We start from the raw sequence: 19,509 nt of genomic DNA on the forward strand, positions 1-19,509 counted from the left end.
GAGCAATGTTAGGTCTCATGACCCTGTTGAACTTTGCACGTTTTTACAGGCGTTTTCCAATTTCTTCTCATCCATTTTCTAAATTTTATTGATAAGTGATACTGGTTTATGCTTACAACTTTTGAATTACTCGTGTATTTTTAGGAGCCGTGCTTTCCTTTTGTTCACTTCACTGCAGTCAACTTGCTTTTACTGCGCCCGTCGTGTCAACGCTGTCCACCATTCGGTGTTTAAAAATACCTGTCCAAGGAACCCGATGAGACCAAAACTGAGTAAAATAAATTTTATTTATCCACAACATTTATCTCACAAATGTACGGCCTCGTTCCGTCACCAACATCGAACACAGTTCAAAAAAAGCGCACATCTATTCGACACGTTGACAAGAAACGAAACGAAGCATCAGAGCGACGTGGTCACCAGGATCGTTTTCTGTTGCGATTGTTGCCACACGGACTTTTAATGTGGACGCACCCAGTCAAGCGGATGGTAAGTCAGCGAAATCGTCAATGTAAATGGTTTGGTTTATTTCAAATGTACATATCGAGTCGTTAATATTTCACGGAGCGGAGGTCGAATTGTACTTCGTGGTGGGGTGGGTTGAGCTCGAAGTGACTGAAGACCACAGAAATATGTTTCTAGCGGGCGGTTAGCATTGTTAGCATGTCAGGACACCGGAAACGGCTTGTACGTCACAGAGCGACACAATAAATAAAAAAAATTGCGGTCCGTTTAAATTAAAGTTGCTTTTCCTAGTTGGCCTTTGGTTGAAAACTCGTTCACTTTTTATATTCGTTGAATTTCATCTATTTATTTAATCTCTCGTGAACCTTTTATAACACCTGTTAAAACTTTTATAAACGTACTTATAGGGCTTTAAACTGGGAGAAAAGGAAGTCTTCATGGCCTTGATACTCTTTTGTTCATATAAGAAGCATTTGAGTCTCTTGTGTCACCTACACGTTTTAATGAATCAGAGACTTGATGTTTGTTTTGCAGTCATCTTCTCCTCTTCAGTCGTATTTCCAGTCTTCCTGCGTGTCTGAAATAAAGAAACACTGCATTGTTTAGACTTTTCTGAGACAGTTATAATGATGTAAATCATATATAATGATGCCACAATTGGACATACTGAACCTACCTTCGTTTAAACTCCTTCTGCCCATGAGCCCAACAAACATCTCGCCTTTATTTCCTGTTGGAGAGATACATCCGTGAGTGACATTGGAGAATCGACTCTGGATCACAATGTTTGACTCACTTTTCCTGCCGAGTCGCAGCTGACGAGTTTCTCCTGCAATCATACACACGACTCACAGTGACAAGTGTAAATCTGTACTTTTTATGTTCTTTACTGAAACGCTGTGATTTTAATTTACATTTTTTTTCTCTGCAACCGTTGCACTGCTAACTTTTTAACTATTTGAATCTTGAATGTTCCACCTTCATCTTCTTACTCTGCTGCTTTACTTTATTTTTGGTTGCACAATACTCAGTTCACCTTTCACTCTCTTGGTCCTGTAAAATTATAAAAGAGAAATTCCTTCCTGTGTCCTTTACAACGTTAAATTTTAGCCTTTTCACCATGACTCCATCAGCAGTGAACTTTTCTCTGCCAGCTTTGAACTCTCTCTGAATGGGAAGTTTTTTGTTCCTCTGTCTCTAAAAATGGCTGCACGTGTCCAACAATGGGCCCTTTGCTTACCTGGACTTCTTCCCATCAGACCATGGAACTGCTGAGCTTTGGAGCGTTTGAGGAGGTCTGCCAGGACTGTGATCCTCCGCTCCAGTGGGTGCTCCTACACACACACACACACACACACACACACACACACACACACACACACACACACACACACACACACACACACACACACACACACACAGAGTATTTAGTACATCCACTGCTCCAATGTTGCTCCAGTGATGACGCTGTGTCCTCAAGCAGCGTCACACTTGACACGTGATGATGCCCTAATTCCATCACCGTCTTTTCCGTTATCATTACCATTGATGATCACATGTCCGGCCTCGACCCCCCACCCACTGCCCCCTTACTCCCTCCGGTGGCTCTGTGTTTGTGTTCACATCATTTCGCCAATCAATCATCGATTTAGAGAAACTTAATTAAAAAGATTAAGAAGAGCACAAGATTGAAGAAGCATTTGAGGTCACTGTCAAATTAAAGCAACGCAATGATCTTGTTTTCACACGGTCGAAGCGCGCACTGGTTTCCGACAGCCACTCCGATTTCCTCCCACCGACCAACCAAAAACCTGGGATTGATCCAGCTTTTTGTGAAATCCTTTTTTTCCTCTTTTGTTAGTGTAAATTAAAAATATTTTTTAAAGATTTTAGAACTTGTGTTTTTAATATTTCTTTCCCAAGCTGTACTTATTGCCTTTCAAGTGATGAATTCATTTTCTTTTAGTTTATAATTCACGTTTTTGTGTTTTTATTTCTGAAATACTCTCTTTTTACACAATCCTAATTTGTAATTCATATAAATAAATATATTATGGACTTTGTTTTTCATGTTTGCCTATCGTACATTAAGATGAATGATCATTTTTACAGATTTCTTCCCTCTAATTCTTTTTTATGTTTTTTTTTTCATTCACATCATTGTTGCTGAGAATTAGTTTTTTCCCTCGTTTGTATTTTGACATTGAACTTCATTACATAACGTCTCACTACATTTCTGATCTGCATTTCTCGCGCTCCTGAGTCGCTGTCCAGTGTGCTGAAACTGGATTTGGTCCATAATGAACCCACTAATATCCACTCTTTTACAGTAGTTCTGGTGGAGGCAGCTAAGGCACGTAGACAGCGCAGCACTGCATCTGTTACAGTAGAAGTATTCAAATAAGTAGTGGATTTACCTGTGTTAAGTAGAATTCCAAAAATAAAAATAAATCGGTAATTAAAATATCGAAATTGGTTGAAGTAGCCTATTCTGCAGTTCTCTCTCTTACGTGCAGTACTATCGTAGTATTAGAAGTAGCATTTGCAGGAATATGCGCTGTAGTAGTATGAAAACTAGATGAAGCATTCCAGAAGACGTTATCGTCCGAGTAAAGAGTACTGAACGTAGTACTTGCACCAACAGAAGAGTTTAGCATGACAGCAAAATGTTGCAGTACTAGAGGTAGTGGTAGTAGTGGATGTATTATCTAGTACAGTAGTGTGCTGTTGGAGCAGTTAATGTCATTGCTGTAGATGCAGTTCTGGGTGGCATAATAGAGGTAGCGTTTCCTATAGTACGAGTTGCAGTAGTGGCTGCAATAGCAGTGGTGGTCATCACTTGTAATACACACTGTGATAACAGTAGTAAAAGTAGTGATAAAAGTTGGCTGAAGGAAAGCTCCCCTTCAAAATAAAAGCCTCTTCTCTCACCTGCCATTTCTCTGAGCTCCACACGTCTCTTTCTTCCTCTTCACTGGACAGATGAGACCCCAGAACCCCCAGGAGTTGGACCAGCACCACCAGCAGCACCACCAAGAGCTTCAGCGCCTCCATTGGTCAGAGCACACACACGAGGGTTTCAAGTGTGCGTCTGTGTGTGCGAGTGTTCCTGCGATGATCCACTGAAGCGTCGTGCCGGAGCTTTTAAACACTCTCCCGGCCCCTCCTCCTCCTGACCCCCCTCACCGTGGAGCGAGCCGTCTGACAGGTGTGTGCGTGTGTTCATTTTCTTGTGTGGACCTATCTTTGACAAGAAACTGATCTTTTTTGCTGATTTTGCTTTTCATTTTGGCGAGTCCACATAGAGTTTTGAGGGTGAAAACTTCAAAATACTGGGTGGTTATAACTGGTTCAGGTGAGCCATGTGTTTTGGATGGTTCAATTTTAGGGGAGAGGCTGGGGAAAGGGTAATTGCAGTGAGAGGTCCTCACAAAGATACAAAGACCAATGTTTGTGTGTGTTCCTTGTATCGCTATACTTGTGGGGACACATCTCCCTGTGAGGACTGTTTGCTGGACACAAGTTTAATGGTATATGATGATATAGTGTGCATTAAAACACACAATATACTCAGTGTAACACATGATTTGGTTGACACACTGTTGACGGCCCTTGATGCTACACAGCAGCTATGAACACTACACATTTTGCCACACCGTACAACACAATACATATACTCTGCCCACCTGCTTCTCCAAATGTGTCTCCAAAACTTGCAGTGCGTCATGGTGAGTGTGTGTCTTCAGCAAGCCGAGGTGATGACACGATATTCCTGACGGTGTCTGCGATTCATCCGTGACAGAAGCCGTTCGCCCCCTGCAGGTCATATTTCACACACGTCAGTGGTTTGTTTGTGTGTCTCTGCAGGCGGGCGGCGCCGGCTCAGACCTGTCACCACGTCGTCGGACCCACCTGAACATCTGGGAGTCAAGGTTTGCTGTGAACTATTGCCAAACACATTGGTGTTGAGCGGTTTTCTCACATTATTGTTGTCGGGAATTGTTTTTAAATTATTTTAAAGGTCCCCATGTCGGACTGCGGAGCGGTGCACGGTCCACAGTGATCTCACTTGTGTTTGGGTGAGCAAGCGTGATGACCAAGTAGCTCAAGTAATTGAGCCGCAAAAGAAAAGTCATCTTTGACGTCTGTGACATCAGCCGCGGTCGGCTTCATGCCGACGCCTCCTGTTGAGGTGGATGTGACGTTCAAACAAACAAAGGCAACTCCTCATGATCAAAGGAGTTGGGGCAGAGGAGGGTTGTCAGCACATTCGTGACCAGATCATGCAGGGAAAGCTGGATAGCGTTGGGTGAGGGCGTCTCGGCTGATGCTCTTGGATGTTGCCCAGCAACAGATTAGCGTGGAGGACTGATCTCTGCCCCGCCTGCACAGCTTCCTCTCGCAGGGGAAGATTGTTTCACTCTAAATAATATCGGAAAGAAATGAAAACGCTTAAATCCGTCCCAGCTCTCCCGGGAGCCGTTCGTGGCGAGAACTTATAGGAGGCATCAGTCTGACTGTCAGGACTTCCTCCCCGGAGCTTTCTTCTGCAGGAGTCTTCACCAAGGGCTGGACCTCTCCCTCGAAAGTGACTCAGAGAAGGGGATTAAAATGGGTCATATTGACATGCTAATCACAGATTTCAATGTGTTGGAATAGCCAAAAGCAATGTTACAATCCTCCAAAAAAGAAAGAGAAATAGTGAAGAATTACTGCTGAAATTGTTTTGTTTATTTGACATTATTAATGATCCAAAAATAGAGCAGGAAAAACCTTGTTGTTCAACATCTGGAGCGTGTCAGCACGCCATAACACTCATCATCATCATCCGAAAGAAAATACATTCCAACACCAGCGAAAATAGAAAGAAAATAATCACCAAAAAATAAACAAATAATAAATGTCAGCAGACACAATGGATAGGTCTTAAGTTTCTGAAAATAATGGCTAATTCAAGGCTGTTAATAGCGAGATAAGAATATACAAAACATATCCGCATAAAAAATGAAAACCCTTCAGAAAATGAGCAACCTGACAAAAAGGCCAAAAAAGTATAATAGAACTGCACATTCCACTGAGAAAAAAACAAACTAACAAGTGCAATTGGATGCTAATGGTTAGCTACAATAGCAACAGGCGAAGAAACAGTCTGCAGTTCACACGAGTCTGATGTTGCTGATTCAGGACAAGAAACCCTCTCATTGCCTCCAGGGTCCGAATCTTACGAATACGCAAATAAGATCAAAAATAATCTCAGTTATCAAGAAATCAGTCGCTTCTTTGGCGTTTTCAACTTTTGACCGTTTTCTCACCGACGACGGAAGAGAACGTCTTGTTCCTGCGCAACCTTTGTCAGAGTGAGAAAACTTTGGTGCCAGAACTTTCTGTCATCTTGTGAGTCACTCTCCTGAAACACACCTTTGTTCTGTCTCATCGCTCGCGCCACCTACTGGCCGCCAGCGCACCTGCATGTTCGCTGTTTCAGCCGGGAGCTAGTGGGGAGTGAATTGTGTGTATAAAAATGAGAGTTTTAGATGAGAATGACTCAAAATATACGATAAAAATAGAAGAGGAAAGCTTCATTTTCACTCTGCATCTTGAGTCAGAACCATGGAGTACCAGCTCGGCCTGAACGTGTTTTTAATTCGGCTGCTCGATCATCCGCTATCGGGAGCACCGAGGCGCCCGAGACAGCGGAGAGCAGCACCTCCCGGCCGTCAGCCCCTCCTTGAGATGAATGAAAACACATGCGGGTGCATTTCTGCCCCAGATACACTGGCTTCAGTCTCGTCCCAGCAGCAACAGATCAGGCTCGGTATTGAATCTGCGTCGAGGTTCGGAAGAGCTGATTTCCCTCGTGTCGTTCGCAGTAACGGATGCTTGTTTCCTGTAATCGCTGACGGCAGCTTCAAGAGTGAAAAGTGAGCTCCAGAGGAGTCGTTTTGAGGAGGAGAAGACGCTGTGAATCTCGTGCTAGCAGCTATCAAATTCCACCGTGGGGTTGAAGTCACGTGTGGCTCACATTCGAAAGTTTGTCGTGGAAAGAGTTCAGGAGGAGGAACTGGTTCACGAGTGAGGACAGGGTGGAGAAAGACAAGGCCCCACGCTTGGGATTCTGCTCTCAGACAAAGAAAGATTCATGGAGCATCCGCACCTTGTCTTAACAAGAGAAGCCTAGACGTCCAGGAGAGACTCGGACTAGAACCACTGCTCCTCCATTTTTATAGATAAATCACAACCGATCGACCTTGCGGGTGCGCGAGGTCTAATGGAACAGAACCTGAGCGACACTCCCATCTAGTGGATGAATGTTTGTATTACAACTACATTGACCCGACGGGTCTATGTTGTTTATTATTACAATGAGGAGAAACCGAGCGAGAAGAGAGGGTGTAGTCATCAGGAAACATGTATGTCAGTGTCAAGCATCCAAGAAGCCCTTTGTTGCTCTGTGACATCACAACGCCTTACAATGACATATAATATAATTTCATATATCATATCCTATAATAAAAGTAAGAATAAAAAATAAAAACTGAAACAAAAAGGAACAAAAATAATAATTTCTGATTCTGATTCATCCCTCAGGTGGTTCTCTTATGTGTGTGCACTTGTGTTGTGTCTCATGTGTTCATTGTGTGCACGCATGTTGACACCCAAGTGTGTTTTTGTTGGGTTTGGTGTGTCGATGCTATGATTGCATGTGTGCTGGCTGTGTCTCCAGTGTATTGTGTTTCAGGTGTGTGTGTTCAGTGTTTGTCCTGCTCCTACACCAGCGTGGTGGACTGCGTGGAGGTGAAGGCGCGGCGGCGGCGTTGCGTGGCCGTACGCGTCTGCAGGAGGCTGCGTGCTGCCAGCCTGTAGCGCTCCGACATGAGGTTGTAGAGAAGCGGGTTGATGGCGGCGCTGAGGTAGTAGAGGATGGACGACACCAGGTTGAAGTACTGCGACAGAGTGTAGAGGAAGTACAGGTGTGTGTCTGGTGGGTAGAAGAGGTTGGTGCGCGGGGGTGTCACGTCACTGACGTTGCCCTGGACACACGAGTCACACACGGCTTTGCCTGGCTGTGTTGGGTCCTCGCTGTCCAGTGGTGGGCGCGTGTGTGTGCTGGTCTTCTCCATGACCGAGTCCACATTCATCCCCACACTTGAGGAGTGGGTCTGCAGGTCTCTCTCCACACTTGTCCCCATGTAGGTGTCCGGCCGCTCCGCCCCGACGCCCAGAGACAGAGAGAAGATGGTGCGGCCGACATGGAAGGGCAACCAGCAGAGGACGAACGCCAGCACGATCACTCCTGGACAGAGAGGCGCGGTGAAGACTCGGCCACTGAAGTGCCCTCTTTTGAGGCTTGAGGAACTCACCCAACATCTTGACTGTGCTGCGGTGACTCTGGTCTCTCCGGCTACTCTGCGGCCGCAGCCAAAGAGTGCGCCCGATCAGCCCATACACCACGGTCAGGATACAGATCGGAACCAGGAAGTAGAGGTTGGAGAGGACCAACATGGCGGACATGAGGCCCGAGGTGATGGCGTAGTGCGAGCAGCGACACTCCCTCATGTCTTCCACGCCGCCACCTTCATCCTCTCTCAGCTTCTTCTGCCCTGCTCCTTCCACCACTTCCTGTTTCCAGTCTCCAAATGTGCCTCCCGTCACCTTCTCACCCGGGTTACCTCCCTCTTCAGTCCAGTCCAGCTCTTTCTTGCTCCACCTAGTCCCGTTGACCCCCTCGTCCATCAGTGCTCCTCGTCCTCCGCCCACAATTCCTCCTCTCTGCTCGGCTCTGAGCAAACCTCCATCCTCCCCAACATCCTCCACCCCCACCATGATCAGCGCCGGCGCCGCGCTGACAGCGGCGCTGATCCACAGGCAGCCGATCACCGCTCTGGTCCTGCGGCTGGTGACCAGCGTCTTGGCGGTGATCGGCCAGCAGATGGCGACATATCGCTCCAGCGAGAGGAAGGTGATGTGGAGGATGGTGCAGAAAGTGCAGCACTCGGACAGGAAGATGGTCAACTTACAGGTCAGGTCTCCCAGAGTCCAGGGTCTGGGGCGCCAGAGCTGCAGGTGAAATGCAACAACACACAACTTTTACCATGAAAGCAGCTTAGAATTAATTTACAAATGTAAAATGACTTGACATTTTATTGCAATTTTCTCATTTTTTTAACTGTTCAAAATATCAAAGAGAGAATATTTATTTTTCACATGTGCTTGCAAGTGATCAAATCTTTGGCCTCACATGTCAGATACCACTCATCCTTCTAACAGCTTTATAGGCTTCACTGCCCCGCCCCTCTCTCGGCTGTGACGTCATCTTTAATAAAAGTAAAGTGAGTTGGGAGGCGCCGCAGGGAGCCTTCCTGCCTAAACTGTTTTCCTCTCTCCGATCCGATGACACAAACCTTGTAGAGGTCGAGCGGCAGCAGCAGCAGGATGAGCAGGTCGCTGATGGCCATACTGCTCACGTACAGGTAGGTACAGCTTCTCATGTGGGGGCGGAGCCACACCACCAGGATGGTGAGGCTGTTTCCCAGGAGGCCAAACAGCATCAGGGGGATGGAAATAACCGTCACACACACTGAGAAGGAAGGAAGCATCATGTCAGACTGAGACCATGTGTTGGGTTCCTCGGGCCGCTCTCACCTAACGCCACCAGTCCAATCACAGGTTCCTGCCACTGACACTGGGGTCCAGTACAGTCCTCCACCAGGGCTGAGCCCAGGCCGCAGTGGACCTCCTCGCAGCCGCTGCCCTGCTCTGACAACTGCAGCAGATCCATGGTGACGGCAGGGGTGCGTCCCCAGCTCACCGCACTCCTGACGCACGCGGATGGATTTCTGAAGAAGCTCGATCACGCTGAACAAGTGGAGACTGGGAGGTAAACACTTCTTGGAACCTGCGTGTCCAGAACAATTCAACACCAGGACACTCACATATGAGTTACACAGTTATGGGGTTCATCGTTTTCTACTTGAAGATTAAGAAAAAGTTAATATTAACAGCAGACACATTTTTATTATCTCATACACGACGTTGTCTGTCAGCACTACTTCAAAATGAAAGTATCCTGTTGCACCTCAACAGAGATTCTAAAGCAAACAACAAGGTATGACATGAAACTATGATCTAAATGGACAAGTGGACATTGAAATAATCCAAAGGTCTCACCGTGTCGGTGGAGCGACGGCTGCTGCTCTGCTGAGCCTCGGATGCTCTCAAGACACTAACATGTCTCTGATCCCTCCCACTCTCACGTCTCTCTCTCGTCACCTCTGTCACGCTTTGTTTTAACACAAAAAATGATATAATTTAAATGATCTTTTCACAGAGATCATTATTCAACTTGGTCTGTATGAAGTATTATTAGTATAATGAATAGTTGGAGCCCTAGTAGAGTATTATTTCGACTACAACTCCTGTGCAGCTATGACCACAACTTTTAGTTCAGTTTGGAACTGAAGTGACAATTGATTTTTACGCCCCTGACTTTACTAAACCATTGACACTCACAGAACATTGACTTTTAAATTATATTTTCGCTACTTTTTAATCTTAAAAAGAAGAATTTAATTGTTTTCCATATGAATGAATAAGTACGAGCATCGTTGTAAAAATATTTTTGAACTGTTGGAATGAAAACAGAATTGTTCGACCGGTTATTTTGCAATGGTTTTTCCGGAAGGTGTAGTGACACCATCTGGCCACCAGGAGCGAAATAACATACTCCGGTGGCGCTGTGGGCGTGATGTGCTTTGGAGTGTACATTTATTAGCAGAGCCCGTCAAGATGGCATTGAGAGCAGCGTTGAGGAATAAGTGCCTTTTATCAGGTTTGTCTCGTAGTTTGACTTTTAGAATGCACTGATAAGTTGTTTAATAATACTGGCCGGTTCTCAGAACGCATTCGCGTGTGATGGTCGCTTGCGGTGTTATTTTCTGCAGAATGTGGGGCAAAGGTCGTTCATACAAACGCGTCAAACATGTTTGCTACTTGTTTAACTTTTTTAAACGTTCACGCACAATTTGTTGATGCGGTGTCGTGATCTGCTTAGACGCTCACTATATATGGGATAAAGGCTTAGTTAGTAGGCTTAGTTAATGGTCAATGAATAACAAAAATAACTTCCCTGATACTTTGAAACATTTACAGAGAGTCAAGCAAGCGAACACACCACGTTTACTGTCAAAACCGTCAACAGAAGAATGTGGCTGTTTTCAGAACACAATTATAGTTTTGTGACAAAGGGTTTGATCATGAAACATACATAGAATTTGCTTGTGCAAACAACACGACTGGTCCTCGTCCTCGAGCAGGTCTTCACTCCTGCAGCCGTCATGGCGCCGCGTCCTCCGTTCTCCAGACCAGGCTCAACTCCTCATCACCCAGCATGACAGTGGACCTGGACCAGGGCACAGGTGCCGCTCACCTCTTTTCCTCCAGTGAATCTGTATCTAAGGCCAGTCTGTCCGCAGGCGTGGCTGTGATGCGCATGCAGAGTCCGCCAGTCAACAGCCTCAGCCTGGACTTCCTCACCGAGTTCTGCATCAACGTGGAGAAGCTGGAGATGGACAAGAGCTGCCGTGGCCTCATCATCACCTCGGTACCGAAGGCGAGCTCACGTCAGCAGACTGGTGGTTGAACCGTGTGTCTGGTGCAGAACCTGCCCAAGGTCTTCTCTGGCGGACTGGACATCATGGAGATGTACGGGAAGAGCCCAGAGCGCTGCGCCGAGTTCTGGAAAAGCGTCCAGGAGATGTGGCTGAAGGTCTACGGCTCCAACATGGTCACCATCGCAGCCATCAATGTAGGCCTGAGAACCGGTCTGCTGCTGCTGCAGGAGCTGCCGTCTGACTTCCTCCGCCTCCTCAGGGCTCCAGTCCGGCGGGCGGGTGTCTGATGTCCATGTGCTGCGACTACAGGATCATGGCGGACAACCCTCGCTACTGCATTGGACTGAATGAGACGCGGCTCGGCATCGTGGCTCCTTTCTGGTAAGGTGCTCTGAACACCTCGGGTTCAGCCCAGTGAGCTGAAGGTAGTCTCTCTAGGTTCAAGGAGACCATGGTCAGCACGATTGGCCACCGCCACACTGAGCTGGCGCTGGAGCTGGGGATGCTATACTCGCCCACGGAAGCCCTGAAGATCGGCCTGGTGGACCAGGTGGTGCCACAGGACCAGCTCATGACCGCGGCAGCAGAAACCATGCAGCAGTGGTTGGCCATTCCAGGTGTGTTGTTGGGTCAGATGAATCGTGACACCTGCTTCCAGAAGCGTTCACCATGTTAACCCCGACATACTGGTGACGTTACTGGCTACCTTTGATACATGGGGCCTCGATACAAAGAGGCATGGGTCGTGAAATGTCCCCCCAAGTGGTGGCGAAGACTGGTCTCTATAGTTCTCAATAGCTCCAAGCATCTTGATTCTGTGACCTCAGTTACGTTCACGATTCTTGAGGGCAGAACAATTATGACCCCAAAATATGTCTGTTGACCTCCTCCGGGCCCCTCCTCTTTTCCAGATCACGCCCGGCAGCTCTCCAAGTCCATGATGAGGAAGCCCACCATCGACCGGCTGACGTCCTGCCGGGAGGCAGACATCCAGAACTTTGTCAGCTTCATCACCAGAGACTCCATCCAGAAGTCGCTTCGCGTCTATCTGGAGACGCTGAAGAAGAGGAAGGCCTGAAGTGGCAGCAGCCTCACGTCGGGCCACTCCTTTACTAACATGCCAACCATGTCGGTTCAATTGAAGGTTCAGATTTCCCAAACTCTCCAGTGGTTTCTAGTCTATGGAAACAGTGAGTTAGCGCCACAGCTACATCAGCGTCTCGCCGTGAAATGACTCAAGATAGTCACTGTCGTTGAAAATCTAGTCAGAGTAAAAGATAACTGTTAGTGGAGCTTGGTGCCGACGACACACTTTCGACATCCTCGAGTGCCTCGTAAACAACGGCCGACGCCCGTTTCCTCTGTGTTTCAGTTTGTGATTGGATCCTGAGAATCATGTGATCGACATTTGTGTAATTAAAAGCGTAACGTCACAATAGTTTCCTGCTTGTCATTCAAAGTAGATAGTAAACTTTATCACCTATTGTGTTCTTTATTTTTAACTATGAAAACTGCATTTTAGGAAAAATAGATTGACTTTTTCGTTTTTTTTTCCCGCCTCTTCTTCACTTCTGATCGACGCTCGGTTAGCTTTTTGGGGTTAGCACTTAGCTTTCACCAGACTCACGCCAGCATTAGCATGATTTGCCTCAATTGCTTTGCTAAAGTTATTTTTTTTAACTTTGAACGAGCTGATTAACTGAATTATAGTTGCCGGTGATGTCAGCGGAGCCGCATGAATCACACATTTTCTTCCTAAAGAGAAGCTGCTGGCGTGTCCGCCGCTGTTTGTGCTGAGTAATGGCGGCTATTCGAACACGAAAACCTCGTGTTTGTACACCACACTCTTAAAATGCTGGAAGTTTTATTTCGATCTTCCGCTGCGTCCGAAGCTCCGACACGAAAGGCGCCGTCCTTCAGACCCTCGCAGTCGAGCGCAGCAGCTTGACATCGACGGGGAAGTGATCGCTCACCGCCAGCGCCTGAGACACATGGGCACAGTTTAGGAACCGAGTCGAGGCGCGATACGTCAGGCGTGATGACGTGGATTCGCGGGAGCACAGTCGAGACGCAGCCTCACCAGTTCGAGACTCAGGTTCAGGTCCCTCATGAAGTCGTAGACTCCGGCGCTGCCCGGCTGGATCCCCTTCTTCATCTCATCCGAGACCACGATCCTGGGGAGACCCAGCAGAGCCACGCCCCTTCAGTCCGCGGGCTCCGTGCGGCCGCAGTGGAGGGGCTCACCTGTCGTAAGCACAGTGCGTGTGAGTCACCGTGGTGTCCGCGTCGTCTCCGATCAGCCAGTGGAAGCTTTTGTCGGTGAACAGTCGGATCTTCTGCCACTCGGCTCCGGATACGTAGTTACAGTCAGTGTTGAAGTCTCCGAGCAGGATCAGCAGCTGTGACGTCAGAGCAAGAATATATATTCATAAAACAATACTGTGTGGAAATACACTTATTTTTTTAAATCTCGGTGGAGCGTCCGTGTGACGTCATGTTTTGCCGAGTCATCTGGTTTACGTCGGTGTCCCAGCGGGCTCGCACGTCGGCCACCACGTCGTAGAGCGCGTCCGTCTCCTCCAGAGCGAAGTCCGGGGACGTGTGTTGAGGCACGAGGACGAAGCTCTGCAGCGCTGCCACCGGAAACAACGTGGAACCAACAGTGCAACACGCGCTGGTGATGATGCTGCTTTACCGGAGTACACGGAGGAGAACTTGACCACAAAGGGTTCTCTGATGAAGGTGTCGGTGCCGCAGGACTCGCAGCCGTCATCGTAGGTGAAACTGTCCAGCACCGAAACCGTTGCTTCCCTGGAACACGGCGCAGTGCTTTTTAAACTGTTTTCTATTTTAAATGCCACTTTCGTTCTCACTTCCTCTTCCAATGTCTTTTTTCACGTGAAACAGACTTGGCATCGGGACTCTTTTCATTGATTGGTAACGCTATGTAGTTTTGTTTTGAGAAAATTGGAATATCGGCCAATAGTCCGGATCGAAATATCGGCCAATAGTCCGGATGTTTCCGCAATAACGTTAGCATTGGTTACGTTACGGGATTAAAGACTTGCTCTGCGGTCACAAACTTAAAAAAGTGCAACCTGTTGATTTAATACGACTTTCCTTCTCCAATTTGTCCGAGATCCGAAGTGAAGTGGAAAGAAAGATTTTCAACTTCCTGTTTTCTGTGGATGTGTGAAAGGTTTGTCGGATTCTGTACGACACCATGCCTTCTACTCCAATTTTTTTCATTTTCTCATACAAGCTTTAGTCAACACAGTACTGTGGCTGGTGGGTACCTGTAGAGGAAGAGGTATCGCTCTTTATATGAACTCCGGCCAAGAGGTTCGCTGACGATGTGCCTGTATGTGAAGGCAGTGTTTCTGTCGACACACAAGGACATCTGTAAGTCGTTCCAACCTTCTGCAAACATGTCACTGCTGCCACAGACTTGTTGACGTGCTCCATCAGTTTGGTCGTCGCAGACAGATCCTTGTCCCGGACCTCCTGGATCAGAACGATGTCGTAGCGCTGGACGATCTGGGACAAGCATCGACAGGTTAGCGGTCATCGCTGGTCAGAGATGAGTCATGGTGCGGTCGGCCGTTGGAACTGAAGACTGGCTTGCTACTTTAGGAAGGTTTCATGAGAGTTTTGAGAGTCCAAGACTTGTACGTCAGTTCATCAGTTACTTTAAGTTTCTTCAATGAGGATTCCGTGGAAGCTTCAATGAATATTATCCAAACAGAAGAAGCCAGAGAGAAGTCCTGACCTGGCTCAGGAGGCCCATGATGGTGGCATTGGAGGCCTTCTTGTCTCCAAAGGACTTGACGTTGAAGGCGCCCAGCAGCAGCGAGGAGGCCAGGTGCAGCAGGGCCAGCGACCAAAGCAGAGAGCAGACGCGGCGCATCCTCGTGGAGGAGGAAGACGTCAGCTATGATCTGAGGGCAGCAAGAAGAATGCTGGCTGTCCTCTGTGGGAGAGGATCTGGATGTCGACACCTGCTCAGATGGGTCACGTGGCCTCGGCCCCAGCTGCTGCACTGCCACTTCTCTCTGAAAGTGTGTGTGTGTGTGTGTGTGAAGAAACTGGCTGCGAATGATCCTCATCATTAATCATAAACCGGAGTCCAAGTCTAAATGGCGGCTTTAAGCCTGGAAAATGAAAAGGCTTTTTAAAATGTGTTTTTTATTGTTTTGTGCGGGACTGCTAGTCCTGGACATACTTTTTTGTTACTTTGTACTTTCTGTTATGTTTGTTATATAATGGTGTTTCATTTATTTATTTATTTATTTTTATACTTTTTTTCCCCCAAAATTTTCCAAAATAGGAAAATTCTTTTCCTATTTTGATGTCTTCATCTTTTTACGTGTATGACTTTCTGCGTATATATATATATATATATATATATATATACACTAATAATTCTTATTGTCGGCGAAACGCTGTTGTGACGTCTCCGACCGCTTAGAGGCGGTAACCTAATTCAAACGTCGGAATTCTTCTCACGAAGAAGAAGCAGGAAACACCATCAAAGAAGAAAAAGTCAACAGGAAGAAAACATCAAGTGTTAGCATCCGCAGCTGCAGTTCGGCTTAGCATCGGCATCGTGATGAAACATCCTTGAGAACCAGGAGGAGATACGCTTTATGTGCTGTCATGCTGTATTCGCATTAGAGACTTCGCTCGAACGACAACCGAGAGGTTTAAGGCTCCAGAGTTTCCTGTTGTTGAGGTGTTAAAATAAGGTATGTTCAGCTGCGTTAGCAAATATTAGCCCTGAGGCTAACATGTTGGTCAGTGTCTTCACTTCGCTTATCATAACATATCTGTATATTGTGGTGTTTAATGATGAAACGGATACGTTTTTCACAACAAATCAAATTTGAGGGAATTTAAATAACGAGAATTAAAGTTTCCGTTCTGTGAAATGACTAGGACACCGGTTCAGGTTTCTGTAATCTATAGTTTTACTCTACTATATATTAAATATTATTATATGCAATAATATTATACATGTACTTATGAAATGATAACGTTAACAACTCTAATCTTTTGTCAACAATTTTACCTTTGTGAAGTACTTTGAACTGTATTTTATTGAGGCTCTTTATTGTTGTTATTGTTCAAGGTGGGGTGAGTCTCAACACTACATGGCAGTGACCAGCAGTGTCCTAAGATTTGATGTTTTTTTTTTTTTTATCATCGTCTACTGTTTGTTTTTCTGCAGGGGTGAATGAGTGACGTGGTGCCGCCCACAGCTCTCAGTGAAGTCCAGCTCCGCTTCTTGTGCCACGATGACATAGAGAGTGTGAAAGTGCTGTGCGGGGATTGGTTCCCAATCGAGTAAGAGCTCCGCCTCACACTGTGATGATCGGTCATCTGGCTGTCTCACTCACCTGTGCTTCACGCAGGTATCCAGACTCATGGTATCAGGATATTACCTCCAACAAGAAGTTCTTCTCCCTGGCTGCCACCTTCAGAGGAGGCATCGTGGGAATGATTGTGGCCGAAATCAAAGGCCGGACCAAAGTACACAAAGAGGTTCGTAGGTTTTTTTTTTAAAGTTTTTACATGATGATAAGTAAGTGGTATCTTGTTTTTTGTCTTGGTGTTCAGGATGGAGACATTCTGGCCTCCAGTTTCCCGGTGGACACACAGGTAGCCTACATCCTCAGCCTGGGTGTGGTCAAAGAGTTCAGGAAACACGGAATAGGTATCCACCTGCACCTTTCCTTCAGTCTCACAGTGATGAACCCATCCCGGGATGTTTTCATGAGAAGCAGAATACAGAACCGCAGAACTCGACGCTGCCCTCTAGTGGTGTTTGCTTGCTGGTAGACTTGTCTCTTCATCCTGAAGTTAGAGTGAGAGACTGGTATGTGAGTTAAAAGTCACTCTCTCTCTGTCTAACTGTGTTGCTGCAGGCTCCCTACTGCTGGACAGTCTGAAGGAGCACATCTCCACCACGGCCCAGGATCACTGTAAGGCCATCTACCTTCACGTCCTCACCACCAACAACACTGCCATCCACTTTTACGAGAACCGGGACTTCAGGCAACACCACTACCTGCCCTACTACTACTCCATCCGAGGCGTCCTGAAGGACGGCTTCACCTACGTGCTCTACATCAACGGAGGGCATCCGCCCTGGACCATATTATATCCTTCTGTAGAGCGGCCAAGTTATCGTCAGAGACTCGCAGTTTTCAGCCTTGACCTGCTGCTCACTGACTATATCCAGCACATTGGCTCGGCTCTGGCCAGTCTCAGCCCGTGCTCCATCCCCCAGAGGCTTTACCGCCAGGCCCAGTCGCTGCTGCGCTCCCTGCTGCCCTGGTCCAACATCGCCTCCAAGACCGGCATCCAGTACAGCCGCACCATGTGACGCCGCACGGTGGGTGAGCCGCCTGCAGCTGGCTCCTGCTGGAATGCTAACCCTTTCTCTCTCCTGCAGGAGGCGCCGCCAGTCTTCCCTGCTCCTCCCCGGTACACACGCTCCCGAAAATGTTCTGTGGTCTCAAATGTCGGCCCTCCGATGCTCTCGCTGTGTCTCCAACACACCAAGACAGGGTCAACCTCCTGGATAGAAGTGCGATGTTTTGGCACCGTGGTCTGTATATACCTTGTTTATACCTTCACCCCGGTACTCCAGTGACTCCCAGCACTCCAGGAACCCAGCGAGTGTGAGTCTCATTGCCAGTCGATGACCAAAGCTGGCCACGATTTGAACACACACACACACCTTCAAGCTCAGTCTAAAGCTTGCAAATTCCTCCTCACCAGATGGAGTCTCCAACTGACGAGAGCCACTTGTCCTGCCACACACACACCGCTATGTCATTCATTCTGTGTAGTGTGATGTGGTGTTGTGGTGTCGCACATGCTCAGACAGCGTCACAGCTGACATGAATCACAGCCTTTAGCCTATTGAGCCACAGAACCTCGACCCGATCGGACCACCTGAAGCTGTCGCTTGTCTCCTCCACCAGTGGAGCTGGATGTCAGTCTTTCTGGAGACTGGTGAACAGCTGATGCGTTCCTTGTGTACCCCTTGTTGCTAGTTTATGGTGCGTTCCACTGGTGTGGCTGACGTCAGTGGCACTTGACTGAACAGGATGGTTCTGTTCATCGTAGCTGAGCGGCAGGACGATGATTGTTGAGGTTTTCAAGTCAAACTCTTTGAGCTGAATCGTTGGTGGTGGCTCAGATGTTCGGGTCTTGGGAGCAGAAGTCCCAAGTCTCCTTTTTAAAAATTTTATTTTACATATTTAACTTTTTAAATCCTAATTCCTGAGTAGAAACCACGGTCCCTCTCATGATTCGACGTCCCTCACTGCTGTCCGTAGCTTGTCAGCTTCTGGGCTGGTTCCCTCAGAGTTTGTCCGGCTTGTTCACACTCCAGCTGGGAAGGTGCCGAGAGGCACGCGACCCCCTCCGAGGTCCGTCTGAGCCAGAACCAACTGGGACGGAGAGAGCGTGTGTCCGAACATTTCACTGAAGCCGTCGTGCTTCGAGAGCAGCAGAGGTTTGGTACTCTCACATTCAACATAGAAACGTGTCATTTTACTCACAGCTTGAACTCTCCAGGCCAAGTGGAACGCACCATACTTCAGTTACCATGGAAGCATTCCTTTTGTCATGACCACATGACTCCACCTCAGTCCCCACGAGAAGCGGACGCTCGCCGGCGAGCTCCATCTTCAGGATCGAACCTCATAACTAAAGTTTTCTGAGCCGCACTGAGCAGAACCACTTCGCCCCGGAGACCCTCCCCCCAACTCCCTTGCCCCTCACAGAGACTCTGTAACCTGTTTGTATATTATATATACTGAGATCAGTTTGTCTGACACGCTGTGGGAATGTACCCTGCCTCCTGGATGTGTGACTGAATCCTGCTGGAGCTGCCCAACAGCAACTCCACTCGTGGCCTGTGAATGCAACACTGACGGTGGGAACAGGCCAATGGGAACACGTGAGCAGCGCCGTTGTTGGGAACATGTCTGTGTGCAATAAATGTACGGCTGGTTTGAGACGTGACGGTTGGTAGGAGCTGGCACCTGCAGAGGACTCGCGTCGACGGCTGCGTTCACATCCCACGTCTGTGTTCATGCTCCTGTTCCACTGCGTCATGACCGCAGGGGGCGCTAGAGAGGGAAAATGAAAAACGGTTGTTGTGAGGACAAAAAAAAAAACACCAAACAACAAAGAAGAAAGCAAACTTCTATGAAGAAAATGTGTTTTGTTTTAATAGCATATTACTTATTTGTTATTTATAACTCAACATTGATGCTTGAAAATGGCAATGTCGGAGCCTGCAGTATAGTAGAGTGAAGTAGGGTAAAAACTATTTACTTTATGCAGATTATTAATCAACTATAATAAATGCAATGGAGTGTAAGGTGAACAGAAACAATGGAAAACTAGAAACAACAAT

At 47.3% G+C, this 19,509-nt stretch overlaps 5 protein-coding genes across 6 annotated transcripts; 2 read left to right on the top strand and 3 right to left on the bottom strand.

Annotated features, from left to right (window-relative positions):
- Window positions 1–299: 299 nt before the first annotated feature.
- On the bottom strand, window positions 300–4,578 carry LOC128751610 (protachykinin-1-like). Of its 2 annotated transcripts, none has more exons than XM_053852747.1 (7): window positions 4,378–4,578; window positions 4,152–4,281; window positions 3,397–3,513; window positions 1,706–1,799; window positions 1,262–1,294; window positions 1,142–1,195; window positions 300–1,042 (listed from the first exon to the last, which is right to left on the bottom strand). In XM_053852747.1, exons 1-7 carry the CDS (start codon window positions 4,383–4,385, stop codon window positions 1,014–1,016), a joined length of 465 nt encoding a protein of 154 aa, XP_053708722.1. In that variant the 5' UTR covers window positions 4,386–4,578; the 3' UTR covers window positions 300–1,013. The 2 variants fall into 2 exon arrangements, with proteins under 2 accessions (XP_053708722.1, XP_053708721.1); XM_053852746.1 differs by having other exon boundaries at window positions 4,354–4,578.
- A 2,493-nt stretch (window positions 4,579–7,071) lies between these two features.
- On the bottom strand, window positions 7,072–9,244 carry LOC128750518 (growth hormone secretagogue receptor type 1-like). The gene is made up of 6 exons (XM_053850697.1): window positions 9,109–9,244; window positions 8,868–9,043; window positions 8,256–8,523; window positions 7,827–8,024; window positions 7,685–7,759; window positions 7,072–7,444 (listed from the first exon to the last, which is right to left on the bottom strand). Exons 1-6 carry the CDS (start codon window positions 9,242–9,244, stop codon window positions 7,233–7,235), a joined length of 1,065 nt encoding a protein of 354 aa, XP_053706672.1. The 3' UTR covers window positions 7,072–7,232.
- Window positions 9,245–9,857: 613 nt separating this feature from the next.
- eci1 (enoyl-CoA delta isomerase 1) lies at window positions 9,858–12,502 on the top strand. Its single transcript, XM_053852743.1, has 7 exons — window positions 9,858–10,294; window positions 10,779–10,880; window positions 10,938–11,065; window positions 11,123–11,269; window positions 11,335–11,456; window positions 11,514–11,692; window positions 11,987–12,502. Exons 1-7 carry the CDS (start codon window positions 10,132–10,134, stop codon window positions 12,151–12,153), a joined length of 1,008 nt encoding a protein of 335 aa, XP_053708718.1. The 5' UTR covers window positions 9,858–10,131; the 3' UTR covers window positions 12,154–12,502.
- Window positions 12,503–12,510: 8 nt separating this feature from the next.
- dnase1 (deoxyribonuclease I) lies at window positions 12,511–15,014 on the bottom strand. Its single transcript, XM_053852744.1, has 8 exons — window positions 14,845–15,014; window positions 14,524–14,612; window positions 14,372–14,455; window positions 13,771–13,886; window positions 13,596–13,708; window positions 13,320–13,474; window positions 13,156–13,249; window positions 12,511–13,057 (listed from the first exon to the last, which is right to left on the bottom strand). The coding sequence occupies exons 1-8, from the start codon at window positions 14,980–14,982 to the stop codon at window positions 12,992–12,994; spliced, it is 855 nt and encodes a 284-aa protein (XP_053708719.1). The 5' UTR covers window positions 14,983–15,014; the 3' UTR covers window positions 12,511–12,991.
- A 605-nt stretch (window positions 15,015–15,619) lies between these two features.
- nat15 (N-acetyltransferase 15 (GCN5-related, putative)) lies at window positions 15,620–17,679 on the top strand. Its single transcript, XM_053851801.1, has 7 exons — window positions 15,620–15,820; window positions 16,303–16,418; window positions 16,487–16,616; window positions 16,692–16,788; window positions 17,000–17,234; window positions 17,304–17,469; window positions 17,530–17,679. Exons 2-6 carry the CDS (start codon window positions 16,309–16,311, stop codon window positions 17,458–17,460), a joined length of 729 nt encoding a protein of 242 aa, XP_053707776.1. The 5' UTR covers window positions 15,620–15,820; window positions 16,303–16,308; the 3' UTR covers window positions 17,461–17,469; window positions 17,530–17,679.
- The last annotated feature ends 1,830 nt before the right edge of the window (window positions 17,680–19,509 follow it).

This window comes from Synchiropus splendidus, chromosome 19, assembly GCF_027744825.2.
Source record: "Synchiropus splendidus isolate RoL2022-P1 chromosome 19, RoL_Sspl_1.0, whole genome shotgun sequence".
Lineage (NCBI taxonomy): Eukaryota > Metazoa > Chordata > Actinopteri > Syngnathiformes > Callionymidae > Synchiropus > Synchiropus splendidus.

Bases quoted from the DNA above. Each gene is read 5' to 3' on its own strand.
- LOC128751610 (XM_053852746.1), bottom strand. From the start codon at position 4,385: ATGTTCAGGTGGGTCCGACGACGTGGTGACAG. The intron at 1,295-1,705 runs GTAAGCAAAGGG...GTATGATTGCAG, and splicing joins TCTGATGGGAAGAAGTCCAG to GAGAAACTCGTCAGCTGCGA. The intron at 1,043-1,141 runs GTAGGTTCAGTA...TCTTTATTTCAG, and splicing joins CAGAAGGAGTTTAAACGAAG to ACACGCAGGAAGACTGGAAA.
- LOC128750518 (XM_053850697.1), bottom strand. From the start codon at position 9,244: ATGGATCTGCTGCAGTTGTCAGAGCAGGGCAGCGGCTGCGAGGAGGTC. The intron at 9,044-9,108 runs GTGAGAGCGGCC...CTTCCTTCTCAG, and splicing joins GATTGGACTGGTGGCGTTAG to TGTGTGTGACGGTTATTTCC. The intron at 8,025-8,255 runs GTTTGCTCAGAG...GCGGCGTGGAAG, and splicing joins GGATGTTGGGGAGGATGGAG to ACATGAGGGAGTGTCGCTGC.
- eci1 (XM_053852743.1), top strand. From the start codon at position 10,132: ATGGTTTTTCCGGAAGGTGTAGTGACACCATCTGGCCACCAGGAGCGA. The intron at 10,295-10,778 runs GTTTGTCTCGTA...GTCCTCGAGCAG, and splicing joins GAATAAGTGCCTTTTATCAG to GTCTTCACTCCTGCAGCCGT. The intron at 11,066-11,122 runs GTACCGAAGGCG...TGTCTGGTGCAG, and splicing joins GTGGCCTCATCATCACCTCG to AACCTGCCCAAGGTCTTCTC.
- dnase1 (XM_053852744.1), bottom strand. From the start codon at position 14,982: ATGCGCCGCGTCTGCTCTCTGCTTTGGTCGCTGGCCCTGCTGCACCTG. The intron at 14,613-14,844 runs GTCAGGACTTCT...TGCTTGTCCCAG, and splicing joins TCATGGGCCTCCTGAGCCAG to ATCGTCCAGCGCTACGACAT. The intron at 13,887-14,371 runs GTACCCACCAGC...GCCGTGTTCCAG, and splicing joins CGATACCTCTTCCTCTACAG to GGAAGCAACGGTTTCGGTGC.
- nat15 (XM_053851801.1), top strand. From the start codon at position 16,309: ATGAGTGACGTGGTGCCGCCCACAGCTCTCAGTGAAGTCCAGCTCCGC. The intron at 16,419-16,486 runs GTAAGAGCTCCG...TGCTTCACGCAG, and splicing joins GGGGATTGGTTCCCAATCGA to GTATCCAGACTCATGGTATC. The intron at 16,789-16,999 runs GTATCCACCTGC...GTGTTGCTGCAG, and splicing joins GTTCAGGAAACACGGAATAG to GCTCCCTACTGCTGGACAGT.